This window comes from Diadema antillarum, unplaced genomic scaffold (assembly GCF_040938485.1).
Source record: "Diadema antillarum isolate AM-2024a unplaced genomic scaffold, OU_Dant_1.0 seq00000799_RagTag, whole genome shotgun sequence".
In the NCBI taxonomy this organism is placed as follows: domain Eukaryota; kingdom Metazoa; phylum Echinodermata; class Echinoidea; order Diadematoida; family Diadematidae; genus Diadema; species Diadema antillarum.
Genome location: NW_027271683.1, coordinates 1,382,868 through 1,409,676, shown reverse-complemented (window position 1 = coordinate 1,409,676; position 26,809 = coordinate 1,382,868). Strand labels below are relative to the sequence as shown.

Sequence of the window (26,809 nt, the reverse complement as noted above, 5' to 3'; positions counted from 1 at the left end):
GAAGAAAAGCTAATAAAAAAGAAGGAGGAGAAGAAAGAGAAGGGGCGAATGGAGAAAGACGGTATAATAGGTGGACAAAAAGAGGGGACGTGCCGTCATACCTAAATTCGGGCGGCAGGACGTGGCGATAACCTCTTTTCGAAATGTTATCGACAACATCGTCATGTATGGGCGGGGAGAGTAGTCTGAACTTCACCGAAAATAGATTGCGGCCATAAATGACATTTCTTTACCGCCGTTAAAAATAATAACAGAGAAAAAAAATGTAATGTGCGGGCACTTGACTTTCCAAAGTCTGTCTTTATATGTCAAAAGAGTCTTGAAACATTAGACGCGTGTGTCCGCATCACAACCAACATGACATTCACCACCAAATGTTCCGTACGTGTGATCTACATACGAGCGCTCTTTATATGGGTTGTCACGTAGTATGATTGCATCCTGTGGGTTTTCAGCGACTAGTCTTGAGCATGAGAGGCCCGATTTTAATTCTATTCTCAGCAATCATTTCAGACCAATCGACAGAAATGAAAAGGTGACGATTTCTATTTGGTCAATACCCATATCTAAGCACAAAATGTTGGAACAAAATCACATCACCCCCCTTTTATTTTGGTCACTTTCATGTATCTTTTTTTTTTTTTTTTGGTGTCAGTTCTACGATACACCTCCTTGAAATTGTTAATTTGAGGGATTGAAAATTGTTGGTGCTCATACTTGCAATATGTATTTATATTATTAACACCAATTAATTACACAATCAGTGATCTAGACTGTCCATTGATCTTAGAAATGAACCTTCACTCCTCTTCATAGAAGGTAACTACACTTTTGTCATTACTTTTTCAGTTTTCCCCCTAATGGCATTTCATAATCTCTGAATTTTCCTATTCTGGCTGGCAGAAGTTCAGCAAACTTAAACCAGGCATTAGAACTTTTCCTAGGAAATTAATGCTGTCGGACAGTCATGGCAGAAGTTTTAGGCAAAAAATTACAAGGGTAAACAATGTTTCCAGAGACCAATGACCTTCAGTGGTGGATGGGGTGGGGGGTGTCCCCCCCCCCCCCCTCCCCCCTTGGGCTGTCAAGTGAACATGCGATGTGCACAGAAACACACCTTAGTGTTCTCCTAGCACTCTGTCTCGGGCTCAGCCCAGCTCCCCAAAATTTAGATTTTCATTTTTTATTGTCAGTCCATTTGGGAAGGAAAGTGGCAGGAAAAAAAAAAAAAAAAAAAAGAAGAGATGTCCCCCATTTTTTTGCTTGTCATAATCCATCATCATTGGGTTACTTCCCTCCCCCCCCCCCCCCCCGCCCCAACTGGAAAAAACTAGATCTGCCCCTTGATTACCTTTGACATTCATAATGTGTTTTCTCATAACGGTCTGGGATGAATAGCAGGACGAATGGAAAATAATGGGCTCTGAATGAGGGCAGGCACACACGCACACACACACAAAAGAACAAAAAAAAAAAAAAAAAACCACTCATGGCATGCTTTCGATTCAATTCGATTCAATTTTTAAGAATGTATCCACTCAAAGTGCTTTTAAGTCTAGATATAAAAAATATCTTTTAAATGCCTATTGAATTGTATCAGTCCATCTTTGTTAGTCTTGTTCTGTCTGTTTGTTTTATTTGTGTAATGTAGTAGCATACACAGGTCTTTTATTTCATCTTATTTGTCAATGTTATCTGTAACTGTCATTAAGTAATCTGAATGTAACTCTGAATCTGCATTTGCATGTATATTCTTATGTATTCAACTCTACAAAGGGGATCACTTGTCTCAAGCCTTTGGCTTTCTTTGTGAACTCCCCGACACATTTTACTCTGTATATACATGTATTTCCATTTTTATGATTATCAATAAAGTGAACTGAATTGAATTGAATTGAATTGAATTGAATTGAATTGAATTGAACTTTAACTGGGGAACACGAGAAAGGTAGTCACTGACACCAATCAACCTAAAAGAATGGGATCGCAACAACATCAAGGAAATGGACAAATCAGGAATATGGTTTTACATATTTATTTCACTTAGAATGTTTCTAGTGTATACAAGTTAAAGTTTTCAACCGTTCTTTTTTTATTTCCATACTGAATTCAAAGAGGCATTTCTCGCAAGAAAGCGCTATCCAACTGTCAAAGTTTATTACTTCAGGTTTCACAAAGTGTAATTACAATTTTACAGCCACTAGACATTGAATTAGACTCTCAGGTACAAAAATGATACCATGCAACACTCCAGAGGTAACACTTTTACTCATAAATTCCACAAATTCTATGTTACACAACAATAAAGCAATACTTCTCCTTCCTGCAGACTGTCAATCGGAGAAGCCTCGCTGTATCTCATCAAAATTCTTCCAAATTCTACTGGAAGAACAAAACTGGCATGGGGTTCTGTGCTGACTGGACCAAATTTCCGTACACACATCATGTACATGTCTGATGCCTCTTCCTTTAAGGTTATCGCACTTTGACTCTTGCTGTTGACGTAAAATCAAGCATACAGGGGGTCATAGAGACATCACACTTGCCAAAAATGTGTTTCACAATGAATGTTGTGTGAATTTCTGCAGGCAAATGTATGATTATGCATAGTTTGAGGTACCGGCAATAACATATTCCAAATATCATAATTACCTCCAAGATGATAGGGAAAATAAGCATTACATGAGGTAAATAAATGTCTAATGGCATTACTCAATAAATCAGACTGTCATTGAGATCAATAAATACTTCACTGTGTGATATGTATATTACATTGTCAACCCTCTATGCAAATTATTCACATCTGTACATTAACACCTAATGACTAATTTTTATATTTCATTTGTATCCACATGTAAAAACAAAACAAAACAAAACAAAACCCGAAGTATCAGAAAACACTAAAAGTGTATCACAAATCACATGATAAATGGTGTTAGAGTAGAAAAATGGCATAAAGCAGAAGGCTTTAAGGGTGACCTCAAAATTATCGTAGTGTTTGAAAAACCCATGTCCCAGTAGGCTAATACTAGTAGTCCGGTCAGTATCAGTTTTACAGTAGGAAGGCATCATATGATATTCACAGAAAATAGTAATAATAATAACGCCCTTCTGGCTCTTTTCTGTCAGCTTCTTCAGCTATAGTGAATACAAGAAACATTAGTGTATATCAAAAAGATATTAATATAGAATTTCCTCCTGTAAAAAAGAAAAAGAAAAAAAAGAGAGAGACAAATATAAATGTTGGCCCATCTAATAGAAAGTTTCTGAGAATTAACACATAATCAGGGTTAAGTACTAGCATCTCTAAGTGACAGAAGAAGTCATCATAAAATGTATGTGCCAGACAAGAAGAAAAAAAAACAACCCTCACACACATGAAATATATTATTAATAATTTTATTTGGTATTGCAACACGCTGTCCCCAGATTCCATGGTGTATCAGGACAACATTCAAAGGTCATTCAGGGTCCATAGGTCAACATTCTTTCAACTTTCAGCTATGCACTGGTGTGTACATAAAAAAATGGCATCATACCATCCTAGGAAGTTGAGTATCAGGCTCCAAATATACAAGGAGCACCTGCACTTGTACACAATGCTTGGCCTTTTCATGGTAGCCAGGGGATTGAAACAGGCAATGAATTTGGTTATGCCAAGAGATGTGCACCACACATCTCATTTGCATTAATTTCGTTCATCACGTTTTATCCTGTACTTAATACCCTTCCAATATGATAACTTTGTAACTTGAGGATACATGTAGCTAGCTCACACACACTCGATTACAACAAGACGAGAACAGCTCTGCACAACTTGAACCATACTTGAAAAACTCTGGGTACAAACTCGACACAAATTAGACATAACAGGTCTTGGAGTGTGGTGTTTGTCTTTCTAAATTGACGACAGTTGGAAAAGGGGAGAGACCGCCTCATGAAGGAGCTCCAGTGACTTGCACCAACACTATCCTAACAGTCAAGTCTAAATTTCATGAAGATGTCCAAGCTCACAATGATAGTAAGAAAAAAATGTGAATAAATGCTGCAGTCGCCATGGCAACAGGTTGAAGATTATCCATCTGCCTGCACTCTGATGGCTTGAAACAAATAAGACAACCAACAACACACTTTGTCGGGCCCATCAGATAAGACGTGCAAAATTCTGTATATGTCCGGTGCTGTGGGTTCTCTTTCCTCTTTGCCCACTGCATACTGTATAATGCTTCCATTTGGTATCAAAGACTGGTATCCTTTCTCCCTTAGTAGGATCGCACTGCTGGTGGCACTGTGGCACAGTCCTCCTGGTCCAGCGTGTGGTCAATCACCGGTCTGTAGTCCAGTGTGACCTGTCCGTGTGAAACACAAGTACAAAGATGTTAATGAGTGCCTCAAGTCATACAGCTTTCACGGGTTAGGACACCAGACTTGGAATCTCATACTGTAATAATTTTCATTTCTCCTGTCAAAGTAATTATCATTAGTGCCCATAATACAATTATTGTAAATATTTTTCTTTACAACTTTACCACTTGTGTATGCAAAGAATGTATTCCGTCACCAAAAACGGAAAAAAGAGATTTTATGGAATTTTACGCATAGGATTAATGGAGATGAGCTCACAGCTAAATCATAGATTTGCCAATTTGTGCTTGAGTGATCACAGCTTCAAAACACCATACTTTTTCACAGCTTTGATTAGTATTTGCTCGAACTTTACCTGTCCATTTCCTCTCATATTTCTATTCTTAGTCGCATGAAATAATTTTCTAGGCATACTTTCACTTGAAAGGTTATGTATGCCTTTTGCAAACGTCATAAAATTTTGTACGGTTGGAGAATAATGTCTTGCAACCTGTATGAAACTTGAAACCATAGTACACCTTAAGAGTTTTTTAAAAAGAAATGAACAGCTTGACCCATGTCACTCGAGAATATGGTTCCCTTCTGTACCGTGAATAACAGTTGGATTTTTTATTTTTTTGTTTTGTTCGAACAAATTCACTGGAAATCTATACAATTGTTTCCCCCTTCATCCCCCAAAATTTCAAATTTATAATGAGGAAAGTCTGAGTCACCTACTACAATATACTAACTTATAAAAGGAATGAATTTTGGAGTTGAAAAAAAGGGACACACAAACTTTAAAGGTACAGTTGACCGTTGGGAGCAGTGATTTTAAAAATGTTTAAGTTATCACATTTGATGCAAATGTGTAGGTCAGTTGTATCACAAAACATCCTACCATATAAAAGAAAATTGCAATAAAGCCTAAAATATAAGGAGATATCACTGATTTTCTCAATAAACCGTAACTGTCGACGGTTTAGTGTAGAAACGTTTTTATTGTAACTACTGCTTACATTTTGTATATTCAACAATACTTAACATTGATTATACTGACTCAAATTTTTCATTGGTTGTTTCTATCCTAACCTCACATTTTAGAACTATTTAGAAGCACTAAGCTGGGTCTTTTGTTTCATCTGCAAATGGTATATAATGCCTTTCAAGGGGAAATCCAGTCCAAATATAGCCTGATAAAAAAAGAGTAAAATCTTACAAGTTCAACAGTAAAAATTTGACTGAAATCGGATGAATTATATGAGGAAGTTATGACATTTTAAAGTTTTGCTAATTTCTGCAAAACAGTTCTTGTACAGTGGATATGAATATGCAAATGAGTGAGCTAACCATGTCATATCCTCACAATTTTCCATTGATTGTGTACACACAAAAAAATTACAAAATTCAATGTTTCTGTCATTGAAGTCTGAAACATGATGTTATTCCTGGTTGAATACACTGTAACTTCAGAATAGTGATCAGTTAGATATTGCGTTTGAATTAAAAACTAGAAATTTCAAAATTTCATGTACAAACTATATGTTAAGTTGTGAGGGAATGACAAGCTCACTTTGCCATTTGCATATTCATATTGACTGATCAAGAACTGTTTCCCCCAAAAAATAGCGAAACTTTAAAATGTCGTAACTTCCTTTATTTTTCATCCGATTTCGATCAAAATTCTACTGTTGAACTCGTAAGATTTTACTCTTATTTATCACGCGAACTTATTTTTGGACGGGATTTTTCCCTTAAGAGGGGAATGCCCTTTAAGAGGGGAATGACAGGATATTCTACTTGCACTCACCTTGCCCGTCTTTTCATCCATGTAGGACATGGTGTGTTTCCTCCAGTGTTCTTCAAACGGTTTCTCCTCCTGTCCCTCGAGCGGCACCTTGTAGTCAAACTCGTCCACACGGTCCTGTCGAGGGTAGCACAACGAATGAGTTAATGTTATGAGGTAACTAGAAATGTCGCTACAGCGACTGGTTATACCCCCGCCAAACAACATTTCATAAGCTTTGGTCAAAACAACATTTCATAAGCTTTGGTCAAAAAACTGAGGAAGTAGTTAAATCCGCAAGATCTTTCCTTGATCTTCTGCCATTAATATGCCGTTACCATGGCAACGTACTTTCGGGTACTGTCGAAAAATGCGTCTTGCACATCTACAACCAAAGGCACACATCTGTACCAAGTTTCATGGAAATTGGGCAAAAACTGAGGAAGTAGTTTGCAACACAAAATTTTCCATCATTTTGGCTCATAATATGTGAGCTGTTACCATGGCAACATACTTTTTTGTCACTGTCAAGAAATGTGTCATGCTGACCTATATCCTAAGACAAACATTCAAAATGAATTCCATGAGAATTGGAAGAACACTGATGAAGCAGTTTTGCCATGAAGCATTTTGCCCTATATTTTACCAATAACATGCCGTTACCATGGCAACGCACTTTTTGCCACTGCGGAAATATGTGTCTTGCACATTAACATATTTAGATGAACATCTGTACCTAATTTCATAAAAATTGATCAAAAACTGTGGGAGGAGTTCGCGACGCAAGATTTGTAGCCATTTTTGCCCATAATATGCCGTTACCATGGCAACGTACTTTTGGGTACTGTCAAAAAATATGTCTTGCACATCTACAACCCAAGGCACACATCTGTGCCAAGTTTTATGGGAATCGGTTGAAAACTGAGGAAGTAGTTCGCGACGCAAGATTTGCAACGGACCGACCGCCCGACCGCCCGCCCGACCGACCGCCCGACCGTCCGCTGATTCCTATATACCCCCTTCAAACTTCGTTTCGCGGGGGTATAATAAAGTTACGCTGCAAAACACTGCGTTGATTTCCGTCACTCCACGGTAGGTTTACTGTAAAAGTGGACATTTTCATAGCGTGGATTTTTTCTCGCATCGTTGCAACATGAAAATACAGCAAAAATAAAAACATGCAATCTTTTTTTCTTTATATAATAAATACTTTATATTTCAATTCTGTGGAATTAGAAACAAGAGAGATGCATCATACCAGGCCAAGCATGAAAAATTACTTATACAAAAAATGCCTGCTTTTACAGTATAATAATAATAAACCATTTTGTAGAGCACAAATTACATCTGAGACTCTAAGTACAGTAGTCATACAAATCCATCATTTGATCCTTTCATCAATCACTTAATGCTATGACTTTGGAGATCAAAGAATTCATATTTGCTCAAAGATCCACGAAGATGATGAAAGCAATGGCAGAACCATTGGAGGATATTAAGAGCTCAAGAAGGGGGAAAGAATAAGAGAGGCAAGCTTGCCGAGATGGTTACCAATGGGCAACAAACATACATAAATCACAACCAAGGAGATACCTCTGTGTTGCTTGTATCTTACTCAGGCAACAATACCTATTTTTTTTTTTTTTTTATCAGGGAGACTTGTACACTTTCCTATCTAGACCTCAAGTCCGAATTCACGAAGGTGGTTTAAACTTAGACCATGGTACAAATTTAGACCATGGTCTACAATAAGCATGAAATAGGCATACCTTTGACATGTGCGTATCAATGCGCGTTTGCTACAGGACGTCTTTTGACGTATGCAATCTGTTTAAAATCGTATTTACGCAGAAGAAATTTGCATAAAGCATGGTTTAAACCATGGTTTCAATTGTACCACCTTTGCGAATTCGGGCCAAAGAGCTACTAGAATTCTCAGAAAGCCTCCTGCAGTATCGGGGGAGACATGGTGACTGTGTCTAGTACCTTGAAGTCTTCCCTGGCGTGTGCTCCCCTGCTTTCCTTGCGGTTCTCAGCGCTGTACATGGTCTGGACCGAGTTGAGCAGGAGGTTCTGTAGCTCCAGGGCCTCTACCAGGTCTGTGTTCCACACGATGCCTCGGTCAAAGAGCTAGTGAGGGGATGAGGGGAGTAAAAATAAAGATGGTTTACAGCTGGCTGAGATGAAAGCCTGATTAAAATACCAGTGCCCATTGGACTCATGTACGATCTATCTGACAAAATTGATATTCAATGAAGGCCACTTCAATGACTGAAATCAGAGAGGAGGATAAACAGTGACAACGCAAGGTCTCACTTCGCAGATCGTCACATTTGAATCCTAATGATCATAATTACATAGCTATTTTGCTATAGCATGGTGCTTTGCACTGGTATAGCTAACTGTATAGCTATTCATTCCTTTGGCAAAGGTCTTTTATAGGCATATCTAGTATAACTAAGACAACAAAGACAGGAAATGAGTGGATAGGAAAAGTGGAGGAAATGAGTGGATAGGAAAAGCGGAGTAAATGAAAACATGGCAACTTCTTTCTGCCTTTTTGAGCAAACAAAATTTCATTTCAGACTATGCATACTTGCAAATGTCAGACAGCAATATTCTCACCTTGATGTTGTCCAGGTTCGAGTAGACGTCACTGATCAGTTCGCATCCTTCTATCAGTGTCTCGCCGGTTCTGAAGACAGCGGCATTGTTCTGCATAGTCTGTTGTGGGGACAATCAGGAATTAGACTCTTCAATACCCTTGTCTCACTTGGACTTTTCATGGCACTACGGACAATTCTAACGAAGAAACTTAAAATAAGCGCGCAATGAGAGAAAGAGAGCTTTGGAGTAACACCATGTGTTTAAGGTGCATAGTGCAGGTAGTGTAGAGGGCGCTGTTGATAATACTGCCGATCCACCGTTAGCATTGATAAGAAGATTGCCGAAGTTGAGCTGTCATCGAGAGTAAAGTGCATAGGTGTACGTTGCTGGGTAACGTTGCCTTCGTTGTCTTCTCTGCACATCACGCAGTCTGTAGTAATGCCAGGGTGCGTGCATATGTGCTTCTTATTGTGACATCACAAAAGAAGTTTGCTAAAGCTGCCATCTCCCTCAGCCGAATCATGAGCCGAGCTGTGATTGGACCACTGACTACAGTGGATCGGACTTCTTCGGACTCGGGGAAATGGGCCAAAGCGTAAGCGCTAAAGAGGAGTCGATAGCGTAGGTTTCTATAGGAAACTTGCGCCGTGCGCCTGTGTATGCATTTGACTAAACCACCGGGACCATGTGCCTTTAAGGTGTTACTGGAAACCTCTCCTCATTTACATCACTATGCAAATCTTTTAAACAACTCATAACATGGAATGCTGGTTCACTGCCACTACTCCTCTGCACAAATGCTAGTCAAGAACACAAAACTTTTGTGAGTTATGTCTTCTTTATAGCAAGAAAGCAACATTGCACTATAAAAGTGCATTTTTGCATTTGGTAAGTTATGATGCATTTTGCATGTTTTTGTTTTGATTGCTACTGTCAATTCACTCATAATCAAAACAAAAATTATCAGAATAAACCAAAAACACTAAGCCTGGGTAACAATGCATTTTTGTGTTTCTATTTTCAGGCTGCAAGGTCAACATGTGAAATCCATAAAACCTTCACATCTCAAAATAATAGTAGTCCCTGTCTGTGGCATTGGCACTATTTGTATCATATGCCGCTGTGGACGGCTAATATTCTATTAAAGGGTGTGTACAGTTCTGGTCAAGGTGAAGATTTCGCTTTTAACGTTTTGTGAGATATTCAGAAACCACTCTATGAGATGTCAAAGGGCATGCAGTTCTAAGGGGTATCAAAAGTTTATTCGATGAAAATCGGCTTTGAAATGGCTGAGATATCCAAAACAAGGTGAAACAAAGAGATACTAATAAAGTTGGGGCTTGTCGCCTATTATTATTAGCACTTTTTTTGGATATCTCAGCCATTTGAAAACCAATTTTCATCAATAAACGTTGAATCCTTCTTACAATTACATGCTCTTTCATATTTCATAAGAGGCTTTTCATTATCTCACTTAGGAATGTTCAAAACATGAATCCCTACCTCAACCAGTACTGAACAGTCCCTTTAAAAGTGAAGAGGAGTGGTGCAGTAGATTCAGAACCTGAGCTTGTAATATCATTAATCAGCAGACAGTGTAATATTACATCAACTGAAATACAAGTTTGGAAGACGCCATAGCGAGAGAAGACCATGCAATGGGAAAGCTGGCCTGACTCAGATAAATTTGCAAATGTCAGTAGAAAGGGAAATGTGTACCGCTTTACACGTAGCACACACGCAGCCAAAGAATACTGACTTGAGTTGACATAGCCACTGAATGTTGAGTTGAGTTGACTATTACCACTGAGTGTATGCTTTGGTGTGCATATTCGCTGATGCACAATCTATTCTCGCATGCCTGCGACAGTCGTGGTTTTCTGGTATATCCCTGTAGGCAGCGAATGAAAATTAATTGATTCAATCGGTCCAACCTTCTCTCCCCCATGCCACAAAGTCTTTAACCCGTTGAGGACGAGCTGATTTTGCTACAACACGCATTTCCCACAGACACCTGCCCGAGTATACTCGGGACTTGTCCTCAACGGGTTAATGCACATCGCTGCCAGGGTGGGACTACTCACCTTCTGCATCTTAAGCCTGAGCTCAGCTGTGGGGATGTCACCGTCAGCATATCTCAAGTTGTCTAGGTTGGCTACCGAAGCTTCTCCAGCATTCTGGAATGAAAAACACACACACACAATATTTCAACTCATTCAGTCAAAAATTTCAACTAATTTAGTAAAAAATGTAAACTCATTTAGTCCTGCTGAAGCCACCTACCTCTAAAGAGAAGACCTTACTTCACAACTTCCAGTACAGCATTTGATCTTTATACATGTACATGTACTTCCTTTTTTTTTTCAGATTAAGCCAGTGACTTCAAAGGTGTGGTATGATGTAGGAGAGCTCCAAGAACTACATGTTATGTACAGGTCAACATGTCAACACAAGGCGCTATTAAACAACAGTTCACTTCATCTTATTCAAACTTCTTATATCTGAATCATCCTCACAAATTTCTGGTAGCTCTTGCCAAAACTAGAACTAATCTAATCCTAGTCTAGCATGCCTTGTTGCGATGTGAGAAACTCGCTATTCTTAATGTTCCCTGGTAAATCTTTTAAAGTAGACTGGATACACGGGTGACATCAACACACGGGTTAGAACAAAGGAGGCACTGATACTTGATAAACTATTCATAAACTGTGCTGCTAGCATGGCACATAAACTAATCATGCCAAATTATCAAATGGCTTGCGCAGAATGTCTTACTCCTCTCAACAGAGCTTGGGACAACAAAATATCAATCTAGTCAACTTTTCATTGGGTACATCACACGACGCTCCAAAACAACTCTTCAACTCAGCAGCAATGAACACTGTGCACGATGTCATTAACACATACCTATCATGTCATGATCTGACAGTGTACCTAGACCTGGGTGACCTTTAACTGATGGGCCTTTTGACTTGGGCGGAGCTGCCAGTACTTGCAAAAATTTTGCTCTCATAACATTGGACCTTCATGACAATACTCTTCACATCTTAAGGCTCATCACATCCATCCACATCTTCCATTGCTCTCCTCCATCACATATTTTTATGGACATCACCAATGATAACTTTTTACTTATTATTTTCTTATTTTTTTACTACAGTTGCAGCTACTACTCGATCAAGATCCGGACACACATGTTAGTGTACAGACACGTAAAGCACAGACATACAAACACACACACTCATAACAAAAATCATGTAAAAAAAGCATAAATTAGCATGCTTTTGGCATGTTTGTTGAACTAACCGCCTTGATTTCTGGGATGGGCTCTCCCGGCCTATTCTCGTCCTTGATTGTGAGGGCGCAGGCACGTCCAAAGACGACCAGATCGAGCAGGGAGTTGGCACCGAGTCGGTTGGCACCGTGGACTGAGGCGCAGGCTGCCTCTCCACAAGCATAAAGACCTGGGACCACCGTGTCTCCATCCTCCTGGGTGTACTTCAGCACCTGATGCGAGACAAAAATAACTTCACCATGAATACCGAACTTAACAATTGTTTTTCAAATCTTATGCATCATTTTGTAAATTTTATCGGCAAAAACAAGCATACCATTTCACATGGTAACAGACTGCAATTTTGTTAAGTTACAATATTTGCTGTTACCATGGTAGCAGGCAGCTAACAACAAATCAACTGTCAGTGTGCGAATTGTGCGGAAGATAACTGGTAGCATGTGAACTGGTATGCTTGTTTCTTTTTTTTTTAACCCAAACTAATAAAATAAGAGAGAAGAAGAAAAAAAAGAGGACAGCATAGTGTTAAAGACTTTTCACTGAGAAGAGGTCAAAACAAAGCTCAAAAATTTTTATTCCAGATTTTGGGTTGGAAACAAGAGAAGTATTTCATCCACAAATAAAGAGAACAAACTAAAAGGAAGTAACTTATTGCTTCTGTTATAATGATAAATTGCACATCTGTGCTGCATTCACTCACCTGACCCTTGTAGTTTGTTGGGATGCCACCCATGTTGTAGTGGACCGTGGGGAGCACTGGGATGGGGTCACGGGTCACGTCTACCCCGGCAAAGATCTGTGCCGTCTCTGATATACCTGGCAGCCTGGTGGCCAGCTGCTGGGGTGGGAGGTGAGACAGCTGGAGGTACACATGGTCCTTGCCTGGGCCGACGCCCCTTTTTGAGAAACAAGAACACATATCATTATTCACCGTCACTTTCAACACACACAGGGGGATGAACACAAATCACTTCTCCACGCACAACTTGTGAAGTATCCTATCAAAGGTACAGAGACTGCAACACCACACTATTAACACAATGTAGTCTGTTCATGTTTTCTTAACACCACAAAGTGCATAAGATTTGATTCATATGAAACATTTTTTTTCTTCTCCTTTATAACCATTTCTGTGACAGGGACTTTTGACAGTATGTACGGTGCTACAGGGTTCTTCTACGCCAACTGGCCTGAAAAAGTATACATAGGGCTAACCAACACCATTTGTCATCTTTACCTTCCCTCCCTGATCTCAATGGTCATGGAGCGAGACACGACGTCCCTTGAGGCGAGGTCCTTGGCCGTCGGGGCGTAGCGCTCCATGAACCTCTCCCCCTCGCTGTTCAGGAGGTATCCTCCCTCGCCACGGCAACCCTCAGTGATGAGACATCCTGCACCATATATACCTGATGGAGAGACAAAAGAAAGACAATTATCATACTACCAAATCATGAATTGTCAAGAAACATCATGACTGAGGTTGAAAGGTGGATCTTAGCACTATGCAAGTAGCCATCACTATCATTACTATTGTTATCATTATCTTTAATATCATCCTTATCATTACTATCTAATTCATTCCAATAATACTTTAATTCCATCCATCCAACAAGCAGTAATACATAGAGCATACACACAGTCATACAGTATTATCGACGTATATTCTGACATCATACACACTGCAGCGTATAGCGGACAACATGGTATGAAGATGTGTTGAGGAAGAATGATGATCACGTTCCGAGGAAAGTGCGGGAGTTCAAAGTGAGTGAGCCATCAGAGTGAGGATGACCTAGGAAGATGTGGAAGAGACAGGTCGAGGAGGAGCTTGGGAAGGTTGGCTTGAGAAAGGAGGAATGCGAGATGGCGAGAAGGTGTGAGAGCATTTGCTGTGAGAGTGAGGTAAATCCAGCCACCCCAATCATCACGGACAAACCCGAATCAGAACTTGATGGTGCTGATGATAACACACCTGTCAGATGAAGGAGTTAGAGTGAGATATTGGATGTAGCCAACCCCTTACCAAAGACATACTGTAAAACGAGGAATTTTCGCATGCATTTTAATTTGTGAGTGGCAACATTCACGAAATTAAAATGCATGCAAAAGTTCTTGCCTACACAATATGCACTGGATGTTAGAGGCAACTCGTGAATATTTCATGCCGCGAAACAGGCTGTCGGCTCCAATTCACGAAAATTTCATGCCGCGAAAATACCGTGTTTTACAGTATTCGATGTAGCCAACCCCTTACCGAAGACATATCTGAAAAAAAAAATACTGGATGATGATGATGATGATGATAACACATCTGTCAGGTAAAGGGGTTAATATTCTGCCTACCTGTTGGGGGAAGGGATTAATATTGTGCCTACCTGTTAGGGGAAGGGATTAATATTCTGCCTACCTGTTGGGGGAAGGGATTAATACTGTGCCTACCTGTTGGGTGGAACTGCACAAACTCCATATCCTCATTGGCGAGGCCAGCCCTGCTGATCATGGCTGTGCCGTCCCCGGTGCAGGAGTGTGCAGAGGTGCAGCTGAAGTAGGCTCGCCCATAGCCACTGCAAGAAGACAGAGTCAGAAAGAGAACAGTCAATGGGCTGGATATATTATATTCAGGCTCATGCTTATGAATTCACATTCATGTGCATTTATAAATATGCATGGCAGTTGTTGAAGTGTACAGTTCAGTTTGCCTAGAATTCATGGTGCCAGGAATTCTTGCAAAAATGGCTGTCACAGTCTTAAATTCATGTCATCATTTCATAAAAAAACAATCAACGAACATTTCTTGGTCAAGCATTGGTAATATTACCCAACCTCTGTAACTTTTTTAACAGTCAAAAGTTACTATCGCGTGGATAATTTTTACCAATGCCCTTCATAACATGCATATTTGTACACTGCAATTTCTATAGAAATAGTCAAGACTGCTGCATATCACTCATCATCTCCTTTTTGAATAGATTACAAATTTCATGAAACAGTTGTCACTGAATAAAAAGACATTCCCAAGGCAATGTGGACTGGTGGGAGCCTAGGTGCTTACCCAGTGGCAAGGATGGTGTTCTTGGAGCGGATGCGATGGATGGATCCATCTTCCATGCAGAGCGCCACCACGCCCCTGCACTCCCCTTCCTCCATGATGAGGTCGAGGGCGAAGTACTCAACGAAGTACGAGGTGTCGTATCGCAGGGACTGCCGATCGGAGAGAATGGATATTTCTGATCACGAACCTTGTCATCATCGGAGTCATGTCAATCTCTCTTATGACTACCTGACTATAAACATAGTAATCCTACACACATTCGTGCCGACCATTATCATCATTATTATGCCTACCATTATTACCATTAACACATCATTATTGGAAGCAAAATGGTTCCTTCATGTAATCCCAGAAATATGTAACATAAATAAGGAGCTGTCGGCCAATGCAGGAAGTGCTTTACTTTCATACTATCATAATTTATATCACAAAATTGTAAACACTATGAACAATTCATCTTGCTGTCATGGTTGTCTCATCATCATAACTGTGCGTCGGCTGAAAATGACAAGGGCATTTAGTTACCACTAAACCCATAGGCCCAAATTCACGAAGGTAGTACAATTGACACCATGGTTTAAACCATGGACAATTTGTACGGAGCAAACATTGACGAAATGACCATTTCGTTGACGAAATGTTCATTTCATCAACAAAATGTTCAATTCATCGACGAAATGTTCATGTTGTCAATTTCTTACGAAATTATCATTTAGTCGATGAAATGACTGATTTCATAACCAAATAGGCCATGCGACATCTGCCACTCCATACAAATTGTCCATGGTTTAAACCATGGTTTCAATTGTACCACCTTCGTGAATTCGGGCCATTGTGTTCAAGTCAACTTAGTGCCCCACTCATTCTCAACTGACATGTGTTGCTTTTTTATGTCATCTATTCATATACATATATGACAACATTCCAGCATGTTTTGATGTTTGACTCTCCTGTTGAGGTAAAAAAATGAAAATTTGCGATCCATACCTGACCATAAAGTGTGTGAAGAAGGGAGTGACCCGTTCTGTCTGCCACGGCACAACATCGGTGGGCCTGGCCCCCCTTGCCGTAGTCATAGCTCTGGCCGCCAAACGCCCTCTGGTAGATCTTCCCGTCTTCCGTCCTGCTGAAAGGCATGCCGTAGTTCTCCAGCTGTCGGGAGCCAAAAGGGGGGAGAAAAATCTTGTTGGAGATGTACATCCAGGCTTCTGTTTTACTTTATGAGATTTGCGGCAGCTGTGACTCAATAGTTGGAACAATGCCAGCCACTGAAACACTCCAGCTTGATTGGTTGCTGCCTATAGCATGTCTTCATGGACACTAAAATTATTGTAGTGGACATTTGTTGGATACTGTTTTTTTCAAATGGAAGCCTTGACTACGTATCCCTCTTTACCCAGTGAGGATGAGTCCTGAGTATACTAGGACAGGTGTCTGTGGGAAATGCGTGTTGTCGCAAAATCAGTCCATCCTCAACGGGTTAAAGCAGCTCTTTAGATTTTCATCAACATCAAACATGACTATGAAAGAGGATTAATGTGAGAGTATAGGGAGCACATGTTAAGTGAACACAGTTATACCAAAATTTCCTTACAACAAAGTTAAAATACATATCCCCAAATTATAATCTTTCAATATCATCATACACTTTATAATTCGGTAATAACAAATTTCGATATAACAAAAGAAAACTGCCAACCTGAGGGTTTTCTTATAATGGGAGTCATCTGAATTTTGAGACGAATTTCAATATAACAAAAGAAAACTGCCACCCCGAGGGCTTTGCCATAATGGGAATCATCTGAGTTTTGAGGCTTTTGCCAGAATCAGCTCTCTTATACTGTACTTAACTGTTTTGGAGCTAAAGGGCTTTACCACACCACCAGTTGGCATCGTGCACATTATGCTTGCCAGTAATAACAGCTGTATTGGAAACATGGTGAACTGTTATCTACTAACCTCAATGACGGCTTTGGGAGCTTCCTCGGTCATGTAATGGATGGCGTCCTGATCTCCCAACCAATCAGAGCCCTTTACTGTGTCATACCTGAGTCATGTGACCAAAGGGCAAAGGGCAAATCTTAATACAGGTAGTGAAATATCTAGAGAGGTAGCACTTCCATAGTCAGGTAATGGAAATACACGAAACAAATGAGCTAGGAACAAGAAGCACAACTCAAGCTATGTTCATTCTCACAAATGCAAACTAGAAATATCACTTAAGGTGATTAATACCCCCGCCCCGTGACGACAGTCTTACCCAAGGAATGATCTTTCCTTGATCTTCTGCCATTTAAATGCCGTTACCATGGCAACGCAGCTTCCGACACGTCCGAAAAATATGTCTTGCACATCTTCCCACCAAGACTATTGTGTGTGCCACATTTCATAAGCTTTTGTCAAAAACTGAGGAAGTAGTTCAATCCACAAGATCTTTCCTTGATCTTCCGCCATTAATATGCCGTTACCATGGCAACGCAGCTTCCGACACGTCCAAAAAATGTGTCTTGCACATCTTTCCACCAAGACCAATGTGTGTGCCACATTTCATGAGCTTCAGTCGAATACAGAGGAAGTAGTTCAATCCGCAAGATCTTTCCTTGATCTTCTGCCATTTATATGCCGTTACCATGGCAACGCAGCTTCCGACATGTCCGAAAAATATGTCTTCCACATCTTCCCACCAAGATCAAGGTGTGTGCCACATTTCATAAGCTTTGGTCAAAAAACTGAGGAAGTAGTTAAATCCGCAAGATCTTTCCTTGATCTTCTGCCATTAATATGCCGTTACCATGGCAACGTACTTTCGGGTACTGTCAAAAAATGCGTCTTGCACATCTACAACCAAAGGCACACATCTGTACCAAGTTTCATGGAAATTGGGCAAAAACTGAGGAAGAAGTTTGCAACACAAAATTTTCCATCATTTTGGCTCATAATATGTGAGCTGTTACCATGGCAACATACTTTTTGTCACTGTCAAGAAATGTGTCATGCTGACCTATATCCTAAGACAAACATTCAATATGAATTCCATGAGAATTAGAAGAACACTGATGAAGCAGTTTTGCCATGAAGCATTTTGCCCTATATTTTACCAATAACATGCCGTTACCATGGCAACGCACTTTTTGCCACTGCGGAAATATGTGTCTTGCACATTAACATATTCAGATGAACATCTGTACCTAATTTCATAAAAATTGATCAAAAACTGTGGGAGGAGTTCGCGACGCAAGATTTGTACCCATTTTTGCCCATAATATGCCGTTACCATGGCAACGTACTTTTGGGTACTGTCAAAAAATACGTCTTGCACATCTACAACCCAAGGCACACATCTGTGCCAAGTTTTATCGGAATCGGTTGAAAACTGAGGAAGTAGTTCGCGACGCAAGATTTGCAACGGACCGACCGCCCGACCGACCGCCCGACCGCCCGACCGTCCGCTGATTCCTATATACCCCCTTCAAACTTCGTTTGGCGGGGGTATAATAAAACACACTTATCAGCTGTACTCTTGAGGTACATTGAATGTTAAACATTATCAAGAAGAGAAGGTTTTTTGTTTTCCCTATTTTTTACTCTTTATTTGAAGAAAACAGATTAAGTAGCAAACAATGACATACATGTGCATTGAGTGGTCATACGATTTTGTATGATATCGTGATGGCTGTCAATGGAACGTTTTTAATTGAAGAGGAATTTCATGTTGTCATCACAGTTACCTAAATACATCACATACATTGTATGTTTTATGTACAAGAGAAAAATGCTCTCATTTTTGGCTCTAACTTGTCGGGACGCAGCTACTTTGTCATACTAATTGGTGGGATTTGCCAACAAGGTTTCCGATGGATACTCAGTTCAAATGTCCTGGACTATTAAAGCAAAAAGTTGCTCATTATAAGATGTTGAGTAGAAGATGACTTACATGTGCCACCTCCAGTTGTCAGGCTCCATATTTCCAAGTGCTGCATTGATGCCTCCCTGGAAATCGCAGAAAGAGAAATTGAGCATAATAAATCTTTCAGTCAGTCAGTCTGTATCTTTGTCTGTCAGTCTGTCTGTTTGTCTACCTACTTTCCTATCTATCTGTACATGTAATATCTACAAACTATCCATCTATCTACAATGTGTCAATCCATCTATCAATCAATCCATCAATTGAATCTATCTATGCATATATCTACACTGTATCAATCTACCTATCGATAACTGTAATATTTATTGATTGTTATTTTGTTTTTGTTTTTGAAAACTTAACCCTAACTAGGCCGGGCTATTTATGTAGATGATAGAGCCGGGGGGGCCTCCCAGGCCCCCCCTCCAGATCTCGGCCGACGACTGCACGATCGCGACGAAAATTGGCACACACATTGCCTATGATGTATTCTAAAGTACCATGAAGTTAATTTTTTAAAAAATTATCATTTACACTAAATTATGCTAATTTATGCATAATGATGCATGAAATCAGACAATTTAGTATAAATCACTAAATAAAGCTCAAAACAGGCACTTTTTGTGTAAACATTCTTTTAAGTGTCCTTAGCAAATGTAAGAGAAAAAAATTGCGCAACCAGAAAAATTTCCTAAGTATTTTATTGTTTATTTGAATTTCTTACATATTTCTTTGTTTTTTCGACTTGATGTTTTTCATTGTTTTTTCGATGAAATTCGTCCGCGACATTGTTCCGAACAAGAAAAGATGTTATTAATTGATTTTAATCAATAAAACCCCCAAATAATCATGCTTTTATGAAATTTGCCTGTAAACACAGTTTGCATTGAAATTGTACACGATTTCACGTTTTTGAGCAATTTTTGGTCTGACATGCACGTGCATATTTATGCGCAACTTTGGAACCGCGATAGCGATACATCGCGCGAAACGTTGAGGGGGGGGGCCTCCCCCCCCCCCCCCCCCCCCCCCGGCCTAGTTAGGGTTCAATAAGCATGCCATTGCTCCTTTCATGGGGTGCCAGAATACAAAGCTGTAAACTCAATTTTTATCATGTGAATAAACATTCTCTAAAAACTCTTCTGGTTCATAATTTTTGTAAGTCATCTGGTCCAGAGAAGGATGAACTAAACCTTCGAAATCTGCTGTTAAGAATGGGTAAGCAGAACCATTTTAGCAAACTGGCTAACATTTTGTAATCTTACCTAGAGTGCATTAACTAATTAACTATGTATTACACATTTTCATTCCATTAAAGTGACTCAATATCTTTATGAGACATGCATTGTATGCTTTATACATGCAAAAGCTTTACATGAAATGAAAAGAAAATGCACTTGAATTCATTCTATGGCCCTACTGTAAAAGGATTTTATTGTCCTATTCTAATAATGATCAAATATGTACATCATTAGATTAGAAAGGTGATAAATACAGGATCAATGTATAAAATCATCTTTATTTGAGCACCAAAGTGCAAAGTAATATAATAAGCTTTACAACCATGTAGAGCAATGTCACACATTTGCTTTCTACACATGTACAAGGGACATAAAACCTCTTAAAAGCTTGGCAACATATTAAAACGGCAGGGTCATGTCATGTGTACATTGGGCATTATAAAATTTGTCACATGAAAAGTTATGTGTGTGTGTGTGTGTGAGTGTGTGTGCCCTGTGAGAAAAAAAAAAAAAAAAACAAGGAGAAAGATGGTGAGCCACGTATGTATGAGCCAATGTCTATAACATTGTGAGTAACTGTGCATGCATATCTTATATCTTACAGGGCATTAATTTCCAAAAAAAAAAAAACCCTGAGATATATATGCACAGTGCAATGTTATGGAGTACATATTTTGAGAGTCCGAATTGTATCCTACTCTGCTAGTCAACTCATATGCCAAGATGTCAGCCAGGGTTTAAAGCTTGACTGAAAATGAAGAGGCACCTACACGACAGAACATGTTGAAAATTATAAAAACTTTGTGCCACAAGGTTTTGGAACTGGAACACCGTTCAATATGTCATTTAAAAAGAAGAAAAAAAAATGCAATGGAAAAAAGTGCAATGAACAGATTACTTAACAATTTGAGTTTGTTCAGTTTGCGATTTTTTTACTGCACAGTGTTATCTGCAAGTATTGTACAGTATTGTTTCATGGACATGACCTTTAATGACTAAACTATAGTCTCCTAATATTTTTTATCTCTGGTCAGCATTACAGAACTTGTTGCACGGTACTTTTGTTTTGTAAGCTCATGTTCATCAGCTGATTATTAGACCAGTGGGTATCACTTATGAATAGTGGAAATCAATAGAAAACTTTTTTGGCCACAATCTTAATGTCAAGTACGTCATGACAACAAGACAATCAGGGCACCGTTTCATGAAAGTTGTCAGCCCTGACAAGTTGTCAGTCTCTGACAATATCAGTCGAATCGTTTGTTTTGATTGGCTGAGAAGATCTGGTGACTGACTGTTACTATGGTGATTGTCAGAGACTGACAACTTGTCAGGGCTGAGAACTTTCATGACACGGTGCCCAGAACACTTCATTGACAATCATTTCAACCATAGGGTGCGTTCGAGCGCTCTAAAGCGAACCAAAGCGAACTGAACTAAAGCGTACCGTACCGTACCATGCCAATTTTGGTGCGTTCGAGCGCTCTGCTTGTCTGTGGAGAAAGCGTACCTCACGAGTTATTTTTAGAAAAGGTCACGCTTGTTTACAGCAAGAATGTCATTCACCTCTCGCTTGAACTACTTACAGCTGTCCCGAACAAAGAGAATGATGTTTTTGCATTGTGACGTATGCGCTTGATACGCGCATGCTTTACAACGAGTTTTTGGTACGCTTTGGTACGCTTTTGGAGCACATCGGGAAGTGGTCCACTTTTGGCTCAGTACAGTACGGTACGGTACACTTTAGGAGCGTTTGAACGCTCCTCTGGCGCGGGTACGGTACGGTACAGTTCGCTTTAGGAGAGCGCTCGAACGCACCCTTAGAGAATGAGCTGATTGTGCTATAACATACGCTCCCATAGAAACTATGCCTAGATACATTCGGGACTAGTTAGTCTTCAATGGGTTAAGCATCAGCTTCAACCTGCTCTGCTGAACACAAGATGAGGGATTGAATTCTTCTTTTACCTGTGCTGCCACTGTGTGTGATCTCGTGGGGAACAGCTTTGTGACGCAGGCAGTCTTGAACCCTTCGTGGGCAAGCCCAAAGGCCGCTCTCAGGCCGGCCCCACCGGCACCGACCACCACAGCATCAAACGTGTGGTCCACCACTGGGTAGTCACGGGAGATCTGTGTAGAAAGATACAGTGACACATAATAGAGAACTGTATTTATCTCTTTTTCCTCTCAGAACCAGACAGATAATACCAGTGATATTTCTAGTGTTTGCTGCCAAGATGATGAAAATGGGCATTACTGTTACGGTACATCTTCATGTTTCTTCTCTGACAGTGCTCTTTGATGCCCCAAACTGAAATATAGTTTGGTACATTTTTTGTTTCGTTTTTTGTCTGACAGTTTGTTATCTTGAATGTGAAATGCTTCATAACAAAACAATAATAACAACAATGACGGTCTGCTTACGTGGTGAAGTTTCAGCAGGTGTCACAGTATTTTCTAAGTCTCCTTATCCATACTCAAAGAATTTTATGTTCACCTACAGGTGTCAAGATAGACACAGGGTGGAAAATGCATATTGTGGATCACAAATGTACAACCCTTGTACATACCTTGGTACTAAGATCCATACACATTGTATCATACTGCATGTACAATGTACTATGGGTATGCTCTGGGTATGTTTAGACAATATGATACCAATTTTTTAGTCTAGACCCTGTCTAAGACACTGCAATGCTCATACTGTATGTTGACTACAGCCAGGGCAGTGTTAACAAGTTACAACACTGTACAAACAATTGTTGAGACAGATCAATGTCTGTGACAGCACAATAAAGCAGCAGTGATATGAGCGCCATTGCACAGTGCGTCTCAAAGATCAATTTGACCTGTATTTATTTAGCATGATCTGGTGTATGTGTTGAAATAACACAGAAGTTTAAAGAAGATTACACACTTTGGCCCGAATTCACGAAGGTGGTACAAAAGAAACCATGGTTTAAACCATGGACAAAAACCATGGAGCGCCTACTGTCGCACGGAATATTTGGTTGTAAAATCAGTCATTTCGTCGATGAAATTATCATTTTGTAACGAAATAACTAAATTAATATTTCGTCCACGAAATGATAATTTCATTGACGAAACGGTCATTTTGTCGACGAAATGACCAATTTCGTAAAGAAATATTCCATGAGACACTTGGCTCTCCATGGTTTTTGTCCATGGTTTAAACCATGGTTTCATTTGTACCACCTTCGTGAATTCGGGCCATTCAGTGTAAAGGAAACTGCAATACATGGAAAAATGTACCATATACACAGTAATATTTATCCCTAGGGTAAAAAGACCTTCCATCTCAACTCGCACACATCGTACATTCAGTTTGATCCTAACTCAATTTTGAGTATCAAAAATACTGATTTGAGCTTAAAAATGTAAACCGTACAACTTAATACTTATCAGTAACATAATATTGATGTAATTCCCAACTACACTACAAATGTATTTCACATTAACAGTGATGCTATTGTTCATTGCAAAAATATGTAGCAAAAATGACAAAAAAAGCTCTTGCAAAATTTAATTATTTTTAAATATGAGGCCTTGTCACCTCATGGGCAAAATGCTTTCCTTCCATTTTCAATACTAGTGCTCTATTCAATGGAAAACAGACTCAACTCCAGGATTTAATGACAAAATCATGCACTTTAAGATTTCAAATCTAACCTGTGAGTAACCAGTGTTAGACTACAATCTCTACATTGTATAGATCAATGGTATGATGCATAATTTTCAAAGTCCTTCATAATTTTTATTTTCTTAGAAAGTGAATATTATAGTCACAACAACACCATGAAATCGATGTGGCTGATAATTATCATTATTTTATTTTTAAATGAAAAGCCTGAATGCAAATAATCAATTTCAATATTGCAAATAGGCCTATCTGACAATTCAAGGCACTTCAGGAAGTTCAAAAACAATAATAAGGTACTGGGCAACTAAAATTTATAGATAGAATATATTACAGTTACTAGTAAAGACAAGTTTTTCTTTCACAAACTGTTCCCCAGACCATATCTAATACCTGGACCTGACACCTTGGTGGAACTACTCACAACTTTTTATGTTGGCATACAAACCTGACTTGTTTTTGCTCCATCTCCAGTTTGCCTTCCGCCAACAGTGAAATGAAAGTCACGCTGACTAGCAAACGGCTTCAGAAGCTTGCTTGAAGTTATCTGTGACACGGGAAGAGAGAGAAAACACAGAAATATATGGTAATCATTGCTCCATCTGTGTTAAATAGCCTTCCTACACACTACAGTCGAGTCGCTCTCTGCTCTGCCTACCTACAACGTATGGTAAGGGTACCATCTATCAGCAGGCGGGCCAGGGGTCGCACTTAACTTGTTTTTTAACTAGCCAGGCGGACTACTTAGAATCAATTTTGACACTGAAGCAATATTTTGGCTAGCCAGACGGACTAGTTACTTCAGAATTTTAAGATTTTTAGCTAGTCCGACATGATTTTGGGTGGCCAATGGCCAGCGGACCATCGCCAATTTCGAACCCTGCAGGGTACCTTGACATCGGCACCCTGCGACAGTGCGTATCATGGCTGTTTGCATTCTAGCATAGAGTCTAGAGCGAAAAGGTACGCATGGGATTAAGTGCCACTAGCTATGAAAACAATAAAAATGAAGAAACGAAAATCAAACTCATGAACAATCTAACAAACCAAACTAAACACGTTTCAATTACACATCCGCTCAGTAACGACGCATGACTGTGAAATTCACATATATAATATAACCTATATGGAGGGAAGGGGTGCCGATTATGGGATGAGGTACCCTTTCAAGCCGCGCGAAGAAAATGCATCGCATGCACTGAAATTGCGTTATTTCAATACACCACGGAGATTCAGAATAAAGAGGGCGCGTCGTCACGACATTCAAAACTGCAGTATTTATGGCATATTTGAGGTAAAAATTAGGCGAATTTGTTTTATACTTTTGGAATAAACAAGCTGTTTAGATCCTTAGGGCAGTGTACATAGGGTGACGAAAGGTGGTACCCTCAATCATACATCATAATCAGAGTCCATAATCCCCACGCACACCACGCTGATGGGATCAAATGTCTTTAGCTAATCAAAAGTAGGTCCCGAGCCCAGTCGCTGTACATGGTAAATTACGTCGCATAGCGTAGTAACAGCGTCTGGTCGGGCTAGTCCCGAGACGCGAGTAGGTAGTTGTATGGTAACTGTCATTACCTATCTTAAACGCAAATACGAAACAAGCACTGCCATCAATATCATTACAAAAAGACAGAAAAAGAAAATGAAGGAGCACCTAGTGGTTCATCGTGTTCATAAAGGTCTGAAAGTGAAGGACTCGAGGAGTATGAAGTAACCGGTGCACAATTGCCACAACACAACATCAATTTGTAACTTATGTAAGAGAATCTACTTACAGACTTCGGGACCACATCTAGTTTTCTGGCCGCTGACCACAATCTAACGCCAAGTTGCGATGCCATTTTCCTGGTATTTGTGACTTGTTTGGCGCAATATCCGTAACGGAAGGACTTCACTTCGTCTCCGAAACGCACTTTTCACCGCAGAAAGACCTGCTCCTATGCGCCGACAGAGCTTGTTTGTAGAGGAATATAATTCACGTACAGTACATCCACATACTATACACTGCGCTGTAAACTCTTCCAGGCTCCTGTAGATCACTACGTAGCGGAATACTAGTGGACCAGTGCAGTCGTGAGTGCAGTACCCATAATCGTGCGTGCAAGACTGTTTTAGCTGCTTCAACAAGTGTTCTTGTCCGTACACTGCTGTATACGAATTGCCATTGCAGGTAGCACGGATTGTCATAATACAGGGAGCAGCCAACTCCTTACACAACCGAAAACTAACCTGTGATGTAATGTGTGTTATGTATTGGGACTGCCAACGTAATACAGTACATGTGCACTTAATTCAGGGGAGTCACCAGCTTTTTTTCAAGGGGGGTGCGTTTTGACACTAAATGTTTACGAGATTTTTTTGACAGACATTTGGAATATAGGAAGCTCTCAATCCCTAGACTTTTACTGTTTTTTGAGGGAAGCTGGGATTTCATCTTGGGGGGGGGGGGGGGGGGGGGGGGGGTAGTATGCGAGGGAGCGAGCAAGGGTGGGGGGAGGGTGTGGAAGTGCCGGAGAGGGTTATACCCCTTATAAATGGATTATGGAATGACGGTGTGAAACGACAAATTACTGGCAGCGATATCAGGGGAATGGCATCACGACTACATGCGAGCGAGCGGAGCGAGCGAGCTTGAAAATTTTGACATTTTACAGTCCCCAAACTGCCGTTTGTAGCCATATTTTTTGCTTTGTAAATTAAGGGGGGCTCAACGGGCGCAACTGCTGGCAATTACTGGCAGCAACATCAGGTGAATGGCATAATAATTAAATGCGAGCAAGCAAAGAGAGCGAGCTTGGAAATTTTGACATTTTACAGTCCCAAAACTGCCATTTGGAGCCATATTTTTTCGCTTTGGAAATAAAGGAGGGGTGGGGGCGCAACGGCCGCAACTGCCGGTAATTAGGCCTACTG

The 26,809-nt window shown here is 40.0% G+C and overlaps 1 protein-coding gene across 1 annotated transcript; it reads right to left on the bottom strand.

The window, feature by feature from the left end:
• Positions 1-4,032: 4,032 nt before the first annotated feature.
• Positions 4,033-25,885, bottom strand: LOC139739483 (succinate dehydrogenase [ubiquinone] flavoprotein subunit, mitochondrial-like). The gene is made up of 16 exons (XM_071650086.1): positions 25,672-25,885; positions 24,336-24,434; positions 22,198-22,359; positions 19,019-19,074; positions 17,044-17,131; positions 16,072-16,236; positions 15,085-15,233; positions 14,472-14,596; positions 13,270-13,438; positions 12,733-12,928; positions 12,044-12,244; positions 10,822-10,914; positions 8,756-8,854; positions 8,117-8,260; positions 6,155-6,268; positions 4,033-4,349 (listed from the first exon to the last, which is right to left on the bottom strand). Exons 1-16 carry the CDS (start codon positions 25,735-25,737, stop codon positions 4,263-4,265), a joined length of 2,013 nt encoding a protein of 670 aa, XP_071506187.1. The 5' UTR covers positions 25,738-25,885; the 3' UTR covers positions 4,033-4,262.
• Between the last annotated feature and the right edge of the window lie 924 nt (positions 25,886-26,809).